Here is a 16901-nt window from a genome sequence, read left to right as displayed (position 1 = left end):
AGAATGTGGAAGTATGTAACACAAATACTCTTAACACTGCATAACAGAGTCTGCCTGAAAACAAATAAAAGACATATCATTTTCTTAAATGGTTAATACTGAAAGGATGATATTAAAAATAATGTTGAAAATTGGAAATGGATGTGACTATGCAAGACTTGTGCCCTTTTATTAAAAATGGGGGATTTTCTCCTTAACAAAAGGTCAGTTATCATGAAATAATTGTGTTTTTTATAGTTTAATGTTACGAGAATTCATTTGTGACTAGCAGAGTAAAGAGTTGTCCTGACATCTTTCCTTTAATTGGGGGGAATCTGTGGTGTTACGTGCTGTTTAGGCAAATGACATTTCCCACTTCCTATTTACTACAAAGAAAGGTGACTGTGACAAAATAGTAAAGTAGAATTAGGCAGAGAATAAGTTGCGAAACATATACTGGCAGTTATTTTGTTTCACATTTGTCCAGAGTTGAACGGAGAGGTGTGCAGTTCGAGTAATCAGCAAGGGGTGACAGCAAGTAAACATCTTCACCTGCTGTGGGCAGGGCCTTTTATGATTTCAAGTCATGGCCTGGCTGTTTCTTGACTCAAGGAGCAAACATCCTCTCCAACAATGTAAACGTCAATGAACAAAGGAAAAACTAAAATGAAATTACTTACTTACAAACTATTTTCATTGAGCCTTCAAAGCTGATGTTATGTTTGAAGTAAATTGTATCTGATTTAATTTATGAGGTAATTGTGAACTGTACACCCATTGAAACAAGTACAAGTCAGTCAATGACGAAATGTTAACATCATTTTGTAATTAGAGTAGATATTGTTTTTTCTTCCACCAATAACACCCCCAAAAGAGAAGAGTTCCAAGTCTTTCCAGGGCTCTGCATGGTTCTACGGACATACTGCTTTGCATGACCTAAAGAAGAAAATTAACAGTGACTGAGTTACATTAAAGATAAAGTAACACACAATAAGTCGGATGACAGATCAAATGTGAATGTTTTGACGCAGCTCCAAACACATAAGAAGAGGATCAGAAACACATCATCTGGCAGTCACATTGGTGCGAAGGCAGCATGGCAGCAAGGTGGCCTGTAGAAAGTGCTCATGCAGTGAAAAGGGCCATGCATAGCTGAATATAGTGGTACACCCGACATGTGCTCTCAAGTGGTGTGGTGTTATGTAGGTGCATCTGAATGCCAAAGGAATTCAGACTGTTACATATCCCAGTCCAGTGTAACCAAGCTATGGGCTAATAGTGTGCAGCCAGATCTCTCCCATGGAATTAGTGTGCAGCAACTATCTGCAAAGGACTGTGCCAAGAACATGGGCCAAACCTGAAGTCTAATCCCACTGCAGGCACCAGTTGTACATTGATATATCGAGATTAGGACTATGGTGGGCTTTGGGCATCTGAGAGGATCAGTAAATTTGTTGAAAAGTCAAGATATGGAGTGTTTAGGTCACTGACTTGAGTTTGTTTCTTATCTCCAACTATTAAGGGACACAGAAAAATAAAAACAGCAGTGTGGCAGGAGGCTGCTGCAGACAGACTGAGGGCCTCATTGCCCAGAAAGAGGAGCAGGAGAACATGTCGGGTCAGGATGAGAGCTGGTGGGCAAGAGAGTGACCCAGTGGTACCAGTGCACTATCACCAACATACTCTGCATCACTCATGTGATCATTCCCAAGTCCTCTGATTGGCTGGCAGAGGGTACTCAGGAAGTGTCCCTCTGTCAGCAACACTTTGTAATAGCACCTCATGTCAGCAGTACCTGGCGTGGGAACACTGTTAATGTGGACTGAGTGCCATTAGGTGCAGTATCTAGAGACATTCAGTATGGTACCATCCCAGGTCCAGCAGTAGTTCAATTGTGAACTAATCCTTTCAAAAAACCTTTCCACTCTGTCTGCCTGCTCACCACATACAATTGCAACTGTTGATTGCAGTATACTATTTCATTTTATGTTAATTGTGGCTGGGCAACATCTCTTAACGGGCAGTTACAATATTATGAAAAGGGTAGTTGCTACTCACCATATAGTGGAGATACTGAGTTGCAGATAGACACTACATTTGACTCAGCATCTCTGCTATGTGGTGAGTAGCAACTATCATTTTCATAATATTGGTACGTTCCACCCTGGATTCTCTTCACGGGCTGTTAGAAAAGGAGAATAAGGCTACCTAAAAATGATCATAGTATTTCAACTCTCCTTTCCACCACAAAAAGCATGTTGCTTTGATTTAATGTAATTTCTAACTGCTCTTCAAATGCTGAGAATGATGTTTGACAAATTTAAGTCTCTAGAGTGTTACAGTTTGTCACATGATATTGTATTATAAATACACATATCAAATAAAGTTAAACTCCTGGGTTGAATTTTTTGATGAAATTAATTAGTTGAAGCTTTAGAAACACATTTCTACTTAAACCTATTTATTGCTTCAATGTCACTCTTGTTACAGAGAATAATAGATACTACCCTCAAAAGTAGAGCATCCATTGATTTTGCAGCTCTAGATCACACACAAAACTTAAGTTTGCTATGAAAAACTCTTCTAAGAGTCCATCACTTAAGCAATCTCAGCTGTCACCAATACTGACTGCCAAAATATTGTGTAATTGCAAAACCTATTACATATGAAAAGTTATAGTTCCTATAACTCACACATGAAATTCTTCTTTGTGTCAGAAACTTAAATGACTGAAAATTATCCATCTTTATGTATAGGTTTTACTCACAACACAAACCAACACTGATTATATGTTTTCTCACTCACCAAGACAAGAAGCCCTACCCTCTTGGATACCTGAGGTTATTGCCAAATATCAAAGATTAAAGTTGACTTACAAATAGTTATTCTTAACTTGATTTAGTGTCAGTTATTCCAAGATGTGCTTTCTGACTGTGGTAGAAGTGATCTTAACAACATAAGAATATTATAATATTTTACGTGGAATTAATTAACATAAAAGCCTTACCACAGTTGTGAATTAAATAAATAAAAAGAAACATAACCTTTAGAACTAGCCTATCAGTGATGTATGAATCTGATCTGTTTTTGCACCAGCTCTTAAGTGTGTTTTTTCACATGCTGTCTGCTGTGATTGGTCCTCATATGCTGTCATGTTACAGGGTGTCTGGCAATGTACATGGCCATAATTAATTGGTTACCATAATTTAGTAGATTTTGACATTTAATTAATCAGTTCAAGCACCATTTACATGATGATGCCATTTGATCATTCTTCTGTGAAGCTGTCGAATGACACCTTGCTTGTGTGACTGACTTGCATGATTCTAATGTTACCTCCATATGGTGTGACTTTCTTTTATTTTGTCTTTTTCTACTGACCCAAGACTTTGTTGGAACACTGCTATAATCTTGGTAATCCTTACCTGTTGGTCACTGGGAAATTAACTTGTTGCATAGTGTCACACACTGCCCTGTTATTAGTTCCAGCACATGCTTCATGACAGCTACCGTCAATATGGCTGTGCCAGAAACTGGATCACCCAGTGGTACAACGTGCAGCAGAGCACAGCATGCAAGATTTTAATGGCTGCTTCACAACCCACGTATATCTGGATCCTCCCCACCACCACCTGCTTCTCTGAGCTGTGCAGATGGGAGCTATCCACACAGAACATCCTTTGCTCCTGTAACCTTCCTGGTCTAAACCTAGGGTAACTTGCTGCCCCCTCTCCCCCCGCCCCCCCAAATATAGTGTGTGTGTGTGTGTGTGTGTGTGTGTGTGTGTGTGTGTACCCCTGCCCAATTGGTGCTGTTATCTCATGCCCTAGTCTATGAAATCACGTGGCCAGTTGTCTGCCACCTGTCCCTCTACCTGTGGCCCTAGCTTGCCCGCAGACGGCCCCACTCTCCCACGAGCTGCTAGATGTTCCACCCAACCCTCACCCCTGCCTCCGACTGAGCGAGGTGGCGCAGTGGTTAGCACATTGGACTTGCATTCAGGAGGACGGCGATTCAATCCCGTCTCCGGCCATCCTGATTTAGGTTTTCCGTGATTTCCCTAAATCGCTTCAGGCAAATGCCGGGACGGTTTCTTTGAAAGGGCACGGCCGATTTCCTTCCCCATCCTTCCCTCACCCGAGCTTGCGCTCCGTCTCTAATGACCTCGTTGTCGACGGGACGTTAAACACCAATCTCCTCCTCCTCCTCCTCCTCACCCCTGCCTCCCTCACCTCACCCCACCCCACCTCACCTCTTACCCAAACCTCACCCTAGTACCCTCACTATGGGCCAGGAAAGAGCTGGCAGTTGACTGAGCATAATGTAGGGTGACAGGTATGTGAACGTGTGTGTGTGTGTGTGTGTGTGTGTGTGTGTGTGTGTGTGTGTGAATTTGTGTGTATGTTTTTCCTACAAGCTTGAAAAAGGAACTTCATCGCAAAAACTATCCAAGCTCTGTACCTTTTGTTTGTGTACCTATCAATGATGCAGCTCCTGCCTTTTGGTGAATCATCTCCTTTATTCTTAAATAACTTTTAATCATCAGCTAGTACTCTCCGTACATTATTATTGACACCTGTTTGGTTGCTCTGTGCAGCTGCACTATTTTCTCTTCTTACACCAGATGCTAGGTACTCAAAATATCTTGCATGTGTTTAATGCCTAACCCCAAGCACATTGCACAAAATGTGCTGACTTGTATCTTGGTAGAGCTATGGCTGTCAACCTGATAGTGCTTGTATCTCTGCTATTGTGCACTGTTGGTGCTACATCTACATCTACATCTATACTCCGCGAGCCACCTTACGGTGTGTGGCGGAGGGTACTTATTGTACCACTATCTGATCCCCCCTTCCCTGTTCCATTCACGAATTGTGCATGGGAAGAACGACTGCTTGTAAGTCTCCGTATTTGCTCTAATTTCTCGGATCTTTTCGTTGTGATCATTACGCGAGATATATGTGGGCGGTAGTAATATGTTGCCCATCTCTTCCCGGAATGTGCTCTCTCGTAATTTCGATAATAAACCTCTCCGTATTGCGTAACGCCTTTCTTGAAGTGTCCGCCACTGGAGCTTGTTCAGCATCTCCGTAACGCTCTCGCGCTGACTAAATGTCCCCATGACGAATCGCGCTGCTTTTCGCTGGATCATGTCTATCTCTTCTATTAATCCAACCTGGTAAGGGTCCCATACTGATGAGCAATACTCAAGAATCGGACGAACAAGCGTTTTGTAAGCTACTTCTTTCGTCGATGAGTCACATTTTCTTAGAATTCTTCCTATGAATCTCAACCTGGCGCCTGCTTTTCCCACTATTTGTTTTATGTGATCATTCCACTTCAGATCGCTCCGGATAGTAACTCCTAAGTATTTTACGGTCGTTACCGCTTCCAATGATTTACCACCTATGGCATAATCGTACTGGAATGGATTTCTGCCCCTATGTATGCGCATTATATTACATTTATCTACGTTTAGGGAAAGCTGCCAGCTGTCGCACCATGCATTAATCCTCTGCAGGTCTTCCTGGAGTACGTACGAGTCTTCTGATGTTGCTACTTTCTTGTAGACAACCGTGTCATCTGCAAATAGCCTCACGGAGCTACCGATGTTGTCAACTAAGTCATTTATGTATATTGTAAACAATAAAGGTCCTATCACGCTTCCTTGCGGTACTCCCGAAATTACCTCTACATCAGCAGATTTTGAACCGTTAAGAATGACATGTTGTGTTCTTTCTTCTAGGAAATCCTGAATCCAATCACAAACCTGGTCCGATATTCCGTAAGCTCATATTTTTTTCATTAAACGTAAGTGTGGAACCGTATCAAATGCCTTCCTGAAGTCCAGGAATACGGCATCAATCTGCTCGCCAGTGTCTACGGCACTGTGAATTTCTTGGGCAAATAGGGCGAGCTGAGTTTCACATGATCTCTGTTTGCGGAATCCATGTTGGTTATGATGAAGGAGATTTGTATTATCTAAGAACGTCATAATACGAGAACACAAAACATGTTCCATTATTCTACAACAGATTGACGTAAGCGAAATAGGCCTATAATTATTCGCATCTGATTTATGACCCTTCTTGAAAATGGGAACGACCTGCGCTTTCTTCCAGTCGCTAGGTACTTTACGTTCTTCCAGCGATCTACGATAAATTGCTGATAGAAAGGGGGCAAGTTCTTTAGCATAATCACTGTAGAATCTTAAGGGTATCTCGTCTGGTCCAGATGCTTTTCCGCTACTAAGTGATAGCAGTTGTTTTTCAATTCCGATATCGTTTATTTCAATATTTTCCATTTTGGCGTCCGTGCGACGGCTGAAGTCAGGGACCGTGTTACGATTTTCCGCAGTGAAACAGTTTCGGAACACTGAATTCAGTATTTCTGCCTTTCTTCGGTCGTCCTCTGTTTCGGTGCCATCGTGGTCAACGAGTGACTGAATAGGGGATTTAGATCCGCTTACCGATTTTACATATGACCAAAACTTTTTAGGGTTCTTGTTTAGATTGTTTGCCAATGTTTTATGTTCGAATTCGTTGAATGCTTCTCTCATTGCTCTCTTTACGCTCTTTTTCGCTTCGTTCAGCTTTTCCTTGTCAGCTATGATTCGACTACTCTTAAACCTATGATGAAGCTTTCTTTGTTTCCGTAGTACCTTTCGTACATGATTGTTATACCACGGTGGATCTTTCCCCTCGCTTTGGACCTTAGTCGGTACGAACTTATCTAAGGCGTACTGGACGATGTTTCTGAATTTTTTCCATTTTTGTTCCACATCCTCTTCCTCAGAAATGAACGTTTGATGGTGGTCACTCAGATATTCTGCGATTTGTGCCCTATCACTCTTGTTAAGCAAATATATTTTCCTTCCTTTCTTGGCATTTCTTATTACACTTGTAGTCATTGATGCAACCACTGACTTATGATCACTGATACCCTCTTCTACATTCACGGAGTCGAAAAGTTCCGGTCTATTTGTTGCTATGAGGTCTAAAACGTTAGCTTCACGAGTTGGTTCTCTAACTATCTGCTCGAAGTAATTCTCGGACAAGGCAGTCAGGATAATGTCACAAGAGTCTCTGTCCCTGGCTCCAGTTCTGATTGTGTGACTATCCCATTCTATACCTGGTAGATTGAAGTCTCCCCCTATTACAATAGTATGATCACGAAACTTCTTCACGACGTTCTGCAGGTTCTCTCTGAGGCGCTCAACTACTACGGTTGCTGATGCAGGTGGTCTATAGAAGCATCCGACTATCATATCTGACCCACCTTTGATACTTAGCTTAACCCAGATTATTTCACATTCGCATTCGCTAATAACTTCACTGGATATTATTGAATTCTTTACTGCTATAAATACTCCTCCACCATTGGCGTTTATCCTATCCTTGCGGTATATATTCCATTCTGTGTCTAGGATTTCGTTACTGTTCACTTCCGGTTTTAACCAACTTTCCGTTCCTAATACTATATGCGCACTATTTCCTTCAATAAGAGATACTAATTCAGGAACCTTGCCCTGGATACTCCTGCAGTTTACCAATATTACGTTAACTTTTCCTGTTTTTGGTCTCTGAGGACAGACGTTCTTTATCAATGATGATAATGTCCTCTCTGGTAAGCCGTCAGGTATTTTATCGTTTCGCCCAAGGGGGGGTCCCTCTAACCTAAAAAACCCCCGTGTGCACGCCACACGTACTCTGCTACCCTAGTAGCTGCTTCCGGTGTGTAGTGCACGCCTGACCTGTCTAGGGGGGCCCTACAGCTCTCCACCCAATAACGGAGGTCGATGAATTTGCAACCATTATAGTCGTAGAGTCGTCTGAGCCTCTGGTTTAGACCCTCCACACGGCTCCAAACCAGAGGACCGCGATCGACTCTGGGCACTATGCTGCAGATATTAAGCTCAGCTTGCACTCCGTGTGCGATGCTGGTTGTCTTCACCAAATCAGCCAGCCGCCGGAAGGAACCAAGGATGGCCTCAGAACCCAAGCGGCAGGCGTCATTCGTTCCGACATGTGCTACTATCTGCAGCCGGTCACACCCAGTGCGTTCAATAGCTGCCGGAAGGGCCTCCTCCACATTACGGACGAGACCCCCCGGCAAGCACACCGAGTGCACACTGGCATTCTTCCCCGACCTACCCGCTATTTTCCTGAGGGGCTCCATAACCCGCCTAACGTTGGAGCTCCCTATAACTAATAGGCCCGCCCTCTGTGACTGTCGGGACCTTGCCGGAGAATCGGCCACTGGCCCAACAGGCGAGGCATCCTGTGGTGGCTCGGAAACGATGTCATCACCACTAGGAAGCACCCCGTACCTGTTGGAAAGGGGTAAGGCAGCTGCCACGCGGCCAGATCCCACCTTCGCCTTTCGGCCAGGCACGCGAGAGCCCACCACTGTCCGCCATTCACCCTGGAGTGATGGCTGACCGGTAAGATGCTCACTGCCGGAAGACGCAGCGACATCAGGGGTTCCATGTGATTCCAAGGCCACCGAAGTAGGCATAGGTCTCACCACAGTTGCCCCAACACCACTACGAGCCGACGCCTGCGCCTCGAGCTCGATGAGCCTAACAGACAAAGCCTCCACCTGCCCCCGAAGAGTGGCCAATTCTCCTTGCGTCCGCTCACAACAACCACAGTCCCTACACATGACTATGTTTACCCTACCCTATACGGTGACAAATTCCCAAGATAATCTTCTGATGAGCTACTCTGATAATCAAGAAACACTCACTGAAATACGAGACGCGAAAACTACGCTAGGTTTTCCCAGAAAAACTATTTAAAAGCTAAGCGCAGCAAATAAGTACAAAAACGCTTTATACAAACAGTACTCGCTGCTGCTGGTGCTCTCGCTCTGGCTGTCACAAGACAACCGCTGATTCAAGTGACTAGTGGCTAACGGCCGCGAAACAAACAAAGACGGTTTTAGGGCGCTTTCTGTTCTAAACGATCAAGAAAACACTAAGAAATCTAACACGAAAACTACGTAAAGTTTTATCAAGAACTGTTAGTTACTATGCAGAGCAGATAAACACAAATAGAATCCCTTCCTTAGTGGAAGGTCGTAAACAAAATGCAAAATAAACGCTTTATACAAACAGTACTGTGCTGCTGCTGGTGCTCTCGCTCTCGCTGTCACAAGACAACTGCTGATTCAAGTGACTAGTGGCTAACGGCCGCGAAACAAACAAATGACGGTTTTAGGGCGCTTTCTGTTCTAAACGATCAAGAAAACACTAAGAAATCTAACACGAAAACTACGTAAAGTTTTATCAAGAACTGTTAGTTACTATGCAGAGCAGATAAACACAAATAGAATCCCTTCCTTAGTGGAAGGTCGTAAACAAAATGCAAAATAAACGCTTTATACAAACAGTACTGTGCTGCTGCTGGTGCTCTCGCTCTCGCTGTCACAAGACAACTGCTGATTCAAGTGACTAGTGGCTAACGGCCGCGAAACAAACAAATGACGGTTTTAGGGCGCTTTCTGTTCTAAACGATCAAGAAAACACTAAGAAATCTAACACGAAAACTACGTAAAGTTTTATCAAGAACTGTTAGTTACTATGCAGAGCAGATAAACACAAATAGAATCCCTTCCTTAGTGGAAAGTCGTAAACAAAATGCAAAATAAACGCTTTATACAAACAGTACTGTGCTGCTGCTGGTGCTCTCGCTCTCGCTGTCACAAGACAACTGCTGATTCAAGTGACTAGTGGCTAACGGCCGCGAAACAAACAAATGACGGTTTTAGGGCGCTTTCTGTTCTAAACGATCAAGAAAACACTAAGAAATCTAACACGAAAACTACGTAAAGTTTTATCAAGAACTGTTAGTTACTATGCAGAGCAGATAAACACAAATAGAATCCCTTCCTTAGTGGAAAGTCGTAAACAAAATGCAAAATAAACGCTTTATACAAACAGTACTGTGCTGCTGCTGGTGCTCTCGCTCTCGCTGTGTGGTATTGATGTTAAAACCTTGTTTCCTGGTGTCAGTAGTTGTAATTCTTGAGAAAAGGCCACCAATCTGCTACATGTAATCCATCTCATTAATTGACCTTGCTATAATCTGCACAGATTCCAAATGACTTTAATTGAATCTCTTGACAAACAGGTCTGGTTCAAAGCATACACTCACCCTGCAATATTTTGCTGTTTTTTGAGTACTGTCATACTTCAGTCGATCTCGCATCCCATTACTGCTGCTTGTTCAGCTTTAGTCTACAATCACTTTTAAATCTCATTACTTTCTTATTTAATGTTAGTTAATTAGTTATTTTATTCTGGATATTTGAGTGGTTTCCATTTGTTGAGTACAATTATGTTGTTTTTGTTCTTGACAATGCTGTTATCGCACCCCTGTAACACAAAGAAAGGATCTCAACAAAAACAGTTTATTTTATCCAAGTCCTGTGACAGTCATCATGTATGAGTGTTTTCTTTTAATTTTTTCATTTTTTGGTTTTAGGACCTGATGTAATCTGCAATCAAACCTTTAATGAAAGTCCAAAGAATACTGTACCAGTGATCTCTCAGGTTTTCTTGGTGTGATTGATTAATGATGGTTTCCATTTTGTCCACAATATTTCGAGGACAGACCCAGTCAACTTCAGGTGCTGTTAGTTTTGTGGTTAGTGTGCTCACAGCCTGGACTCTAACCAGAATGTGAACTAGTGTTTATCTTGTGCCACTGTTTGTAGCAGAGTTTGACTCCCGACACCCACTACACCTCTGATGCTCTTTTGATTTTCAAAGCTTATGCCAATAATTCCATGACACACACATTATTTGCTCTGTAGTGTTAAAGATGATCTAGGCCTCCAAAAGTTGGGTGTGACATGTCTTTAGCGGGGTATACTATTAGAACAGCTGAGGAGAGATGCTAGGAGCATCAGTGACACACTCGTCTAAAACAACCAAGCATATCAGGTGGCATTGAGTATTGCCTCAGACATAATCATGAAACGAAATACGATGAGACAAGTATCCTGGTGCAAGCATCACTTTTCTGGGACAGCGTAATTATGAAGTCTTATCAAATTAACTATGTCAGGAAACATATAAGCAGGGGCAGAGGTTTCAGTTTAAACAAGGCTTGGGACCTGGTACTCAGTTTATTAAGATCTCATCAGCCTTAATGTCCATCACGGCCGGGAAACACCGAGAGAAATTGCATTTCAAAGAATATTAGTGTGGCCATTGAAAACCAAGAGAGTATCAAAGGTGGTAGAGGCTTTGGGAGTTGAACTTGGCTATAAATTGCGGCACAAGATCAACAGTAGTTCACATTCTGGTTGGAGACCAGGTGATGAGTATGTATATCAGCAAAACTCGCAGCACTTGAAGAAGAAGACAGGGTTGGTCGATGAAATATTGTGAATAAAATGGAAACTACACCTTGGACGAGTACCCAGAACATAACCATTAATATTGTACCATCTCCTCATAACATAGACCAGATCAAAAGTTGCAGGATACAGTGTCAAATTATTCTGCGTACTCATGAAAGCCTTGTAAATTTGTAGTCACGTCATCACACTCAAAGAGTAATGCAGAAATTGTAGTATACTTCCTTATATATTCTACATGGAATTTGTTACAGTTTCAAATGGAGTTAATGTAAATACATCATATTAATTTCTTCTTAACTCCTTTCAGGCTACAACACTGGGACAAAGTAGCTACGTAGTGTGTTTTTGTTAGGTAGGTTTGAGGAACATTGTCTGAAAACTCAACAACAATTTCAGTTTTGTTTATGTGCTTGTCGATCCCTCAAATCTTTGTCTACACAATGATTGACTGTCTTTATTCCTTACTTATTTATATTCCTCATAGGACTTCCTATTATCATATTGATTTTTAAAAATTTATTACGCCAAATGCTCCAGACTTCCATCACCAAATACAGACTGCCATCACCAAATATTGAGATGTATACTCAGTGACTTCCAACAGTCCATCAGGCTAATGATTCTATAACTCTACTTCAAATTCCATGACAGACATGTCATGAAGTTTCATGAAAGGTCACCAAAGTAATCATTCAGATTTTCTTTTACTCAGGAGCTGTGAACAATCATATTTTCTACTGAACACTCTGAGGAGTGTAATTCCTCCATGGCATTGCTCTGGCATCATATTTTCACAGGGAAAAAGACAGTTCTCATACAGTGCAAGTGCTTGGTATATATAAAGGATTAACTGTAGGAGAAGAACATACATTTCTCTTAAATCATTCTGAGCAGGATTTCATTGAAAGAGCCACACTTGCTGTAATTAAATGATATAATATGTATGGACCAAACAGTCCTGTCATAGTTCTGCACTCCATCGTAACATTTCATTAATGTGGAATGTTTTATGTGAAGGTGATCTGCAGTATCAACAGATGCGTCTTTCTGAACTTGAAAGACAACAAGTGAGCAGAGAAAAATCACTGCAGCAATCTAGAGCTGAAGCACAGGAACTGCGTGTACGAATGAAAACTGAGAAGGCATTACAAATTGAAAAATTGTGAGTACATAATTGGTTTTTGTGTGACAGTATATGTTATTGGATTTCCTACTATTACATTTAAGTGTGTCTTTAATTTCTAACAGCATCAATTTCTTTTAATTTATATCCTACTCATTACTGCACTACATTAAGGTCATACATATTTTCCTGTAAGCACATACTTACGTTTATAACTAAATATCTTATGATCATCACATAATTGCATGACCAGTCTGCCATCATTATCAGATTTTTACTAAGTTAGCATATCTTTCATGTTTCTGTTTAATGTGATCCAGTGCTTCCTTCTTAGTATGTTACTTGCAGTGCTGTGATGGTTCTTTACCGTGATATCATGTGGTGAAGTACGGTCTGATCAGGATCTAAGACTTCCTATTATTCAATCTTGCTCACCTGACTAGTTCAGCACACTCGCTGACATCTTCTGATGGAACTTTGTTTATCGAAGTGCTGCAGTTACTGCTGGAAGTCAAGAGTATAAATCTTTCTAGCTCTCAAAACAAATATCATACTTCTGATAATACGTCATATATTGTACTCTTGTGAACAGTGACTATTAATTATGAAGTTGTTTCAATTACATTGCAAATGATCTGTCTTATTTAACAGATTCCAATTGAGTGAATGTTTAACAAGTTTTCTCTTCTCTGCGTGGTATCAGAGGCATTGTCCCAGCATCTCTTCTCTTGTGGCTCACGTTGTATCTGTAAGGCAGGTGGTGGTGGTGGTTGTTGGGATGTTTAAGGGGGACTAAACAGCTAAGGTCATCAGTCCCCTGTAAGGCAGGACCCGACATGGTATATATGCGTAAATGAAACACATCTGAACAGCAGATTATCTAATTCATTACAAAAATGTACGTTATTTGTCATTCAAAAAATTCCTAGAACTTATCACTTCACCAGAGGGATATGTTACACTATAGATTTCTCCTCTTAGGCGAATGATGTCATCACTAATGTGAAACCATAAATATTCAAAGTTCAAAACTAGTTTTAGCTGTGCTTGTATCTAGTTTTGTAATAAATACAGTATACTTATTCATGTTTATTACATGTGGAATGCTCCACAGTGAATTGTAAACTATCAGTCAAGACATGAACTGCATCAGCTTCACTTTGATTAAGTTTTTTAAGGTTTCTACGAGGTACTCACTTGGTTACAATGGATATTGGACCCCAGATAACAAATATTTATTGTCCATATGGATCATTAATCAGTTTTACTATATAACTTTGTTTTCTTTCATGCACCACTCATTCCTAGGACCTACAGTCTAGTAGCCATTTAGTTGAATCATCCATATTTCATCTAATTGAGTATATTTATTCCAGAATTCAGGCTTTTCTAGCCATACTTACAAAAATTTTGGAACTCACTGGACATGTGTTATACCACATTCAAATTAAACAAATTTCATGTACTAAATTATCCAAAATGTCCCATAGAAAATTTTTATAAACCCAACTGTATTACTATATGTCTCAAAAAATATATAGTTGTTACAGAGAACACCATATTCATTATTATGAGGCCACTTTCCTCATTAAACATCTTCAGCATTCATAAACTGCCCCCAAATAATGGGATTTACATGTTTCGAACAGGGACCAAGTATGTGTTGTGGAGCATTCCGTAATCAGTTACCGATCTTTCCAAACCTGGCCAGTAGCATACAAGACTCAGATGCTTGTCTCTTTATTATGTCATCTTTAAATTAGCATATGGAACAGATTAACAAACTCAGGTAAATTCATCTGCTTTGCTATTTTGGTGGAACCTCAAAACTCAAGGTACCAACTTATGTAGTAATGGTCAACACCTCTTTCCACAGAAAGATTACCTCCACACTGTCATTTAATTATCCACAGTGATAGTGTCCCTGTTTATGTGTCCTCCTTTTTTTCACCAGCATAGGTCATCCCTTTTCTCTGGAACCACATATTGTTTCCATCACACCATATGTACATACAGGTTAGGGTACAGTATCCTGTTAATGGCATTTACAAATCTACCTTCACATATACAGGTTGTTTATAATTTAGTAATGTGAAAGGAACCTTTAATTGTGAGAAAGTAACATAATTCACAGAAATGTTTAATACAGCACTGAATGCAGTATATCTTCAAGTTTTATTTACAAATATTCAATGCAGATACCTTGTGTAACACAACAAATGTCCCATCTGTAATCACTTTCTTGCCAGTTCCTATGAAGCAAGTCTTGATGTATAGTTGCAGCTGTTGTTGCATCTTGACGACATTTCCCAGAAGTGAAGGGATAAACACTCTGTCTTAAATGTAAACCCATACACAGAAGTTCATTGGGGTTAAATCAAATGATACTGATGGCCAGGTTCCACCAAGTCCAATTCAAGTTGGGACAATCCCATAGAGATATGCAATAACTTCATGATGATAATGTGGTAGTGCACCATCTTTCTGGAAAATAAATTCTGTGCCCATATTCTACTGTAATTGAAACGTTAGATAATGTTCACGCATGTCCAGGTACGAAAGGCCAGTTACAGTTGACTTGTGGGTAACCTACCCCTACCACAGCCCATATTCATATCTGGGTTTTAATCTGTCTTCTTAACTCCTCTCTCCATACTCACTCACTACTGTAACTCTGAAAGCCCTCCTGTTATATGTTTGAGTAAATGCCCCGCTATTGTGTGGCACAACAATCATACCTGGATGTTAGCCTGTCATTCTTACATTTCATAGGTAAGGGTATATCCTCCTTGATTCTCTCCATCAAAAGTGATGGGGCGAACATCCAGCTTCTCTTAGAAAAAGAAATACCTCATCTAGGTCCTGCATTCAATTTGCTGGCTAAAGTTTTGTTAACTTCTATTGTTTGCCCAACCCTAATATAAAACTATGTTAGTTGTAAATGGGTCTTCTTATGAAACATATCTTTTATCATATTTGTATTATAGAGACCTTTTTCTTCTCAAAGGCTCTACTAAGAAAACAGTCGTCAGATGTGGAATGTCAATAATTTTGTATGCACCTTCATAATTATGGCAAAACTTTCTCATTTCCTTATGTAATTGTGAACGGTGGTGAAAGATTTTCACTACTACCATGTCATGGAGTTTAAAATTTGGGATACTTACTTTTAAATTATGATCTTGCATTCGACATTGTGTGTATTTATTCAAATTCCTCTCTACCTTTTCTTGCAAATCGTTGGCTGGTACCTCTTTTGTTCCAGGCAATTTTTTTTTTTTTTTCAATTATTCTCCTATTAAATTCTTATTCAACACTTCTAGTGGGGAAAGTCCTGTTGACAAGTAAGGTAATTCACTACAGATAACGTGAAACTACAGAATCATCTGTGCCCAGGTTGTCTGTTTGTTAGAACAATACGTACCACATGATCTTTCTATCTTTTTCGTTATTCTTCCAGAGGCATTGGATTGTGGATGGTCCTTTGAAGTAGGACTTGGTTTACACCTTTCCATGCTAAAAATTCTTTGAAAGTACTCCTTTTAAATAAGAGTTCCATTATGGGAGAACAAGTGATTTGGCTTGCCCACATCAGCGAAATAATCTCTTAGGCAGTTGATTATCATAGTTGTGTTTGCAATGCAATGGGATACAGCATTACATATTGAGACACTTGGCAACTTCTTCAATGGAACTTAGTTTCTCTGTTAAGAGTACAAATCTAACACCCTGTTCTCGAAATAAATACTTTGTGTCTGATAATCAATGTACCATAATTGTACTATTGTGTACAGTGACTATTATTTACAAAGTTGTTTCAATATTTGGAACATCAGAATTACTCTAGAAGAACTAAGTCCACAGAATATCTGTCTTATTTGATGGATTCCAATTGAGTGAGTGTATAACAAGTTTTCTCTTGCCCTTGTAACACCACAAGCGCTCTGTTGACCACTCTTCCTCTAAGGCGTGCACCATATCTTCAAGACAGGATCCTAAGAGGCTGAATAAACTGACCAATCAGCAGGTACCACAAATGAGGTATATTATTTCTCACCATCCTTGCTGGCAGATCTACTGTGTCCATCCATTTCATGATACGTGCGCATAAAAGAACATACAAATAAAATAGAAAGAAACATTCCACATGGGAAAAATATATTAAAAACAAAGATTCCATGACTTACCAAACGGGAAAGCACTGGTAGATAGGCATAATAAAAAAACATACAAACACACACACAAAATTTTAAGCTTTCGCAACCCACGGTTGCTTCGTCAGGACAGAGGGAAAGATGAAAGGATTTGGGTTTTAAGGGAGAGGGTAAGGAGTCATTCCAATCCCGGGAGCGGAAAGACTTACCTTAGGGGGGAAAAAGGTCAGGTATACACTTGGACACACACACACGTATCCATCCACACATATACA

At 40.5% G+C, this 16901-nt stretch overlaps 1 protein-coding gene across 3 annotated transcripts in view; it reads left to right on the top strand.

Annotated features, from left to right (window-relative positions):
* Positions 1-16901, top strand: part of LOC126163029 (uncharacterized) — a 166315-nt gene that overhangs the window by 51915 nt on the left and 97499 nt on the right. For 2 of the 3 annotated variants that reach the window (XM_049919900.1, XM_049919902.1), the window contains exon 4: positions 12367-12511. The exons of the other annotated variant lie outside the window; for it this stretch is intronic. In XM_049919900.1, the coding sequence (XP_049775857.1) occupies positions 12367-12511 (145 nt within the window). The remainder of the gene's footprint in view (positions 1-12366; positions 12512-16901) is intronic. 3 annotated transcript variants of the gene reach the window in all.

The sequence above is a fragment of the Schistocerca cancellata genome, chromosome 2 (genome assembly GCF_023864275.1).
Source record: "Schistocerca cancellata isolate TAMUIC-IGC-003103 chromosome 2, iqSchCanc2.1, whole genome shotgun sequence".
Lineage (NCBI taxonomy): Eukaryota > Metazoa > Arthropoda > Insecta > Orthoptera > Acrididae > Schistocerca > Schistocerca cancellata.
Note: the sequence above shows the minus strand (reverse complement) of the source record. Positions and strands in the feature narration are given on the sequence as shown.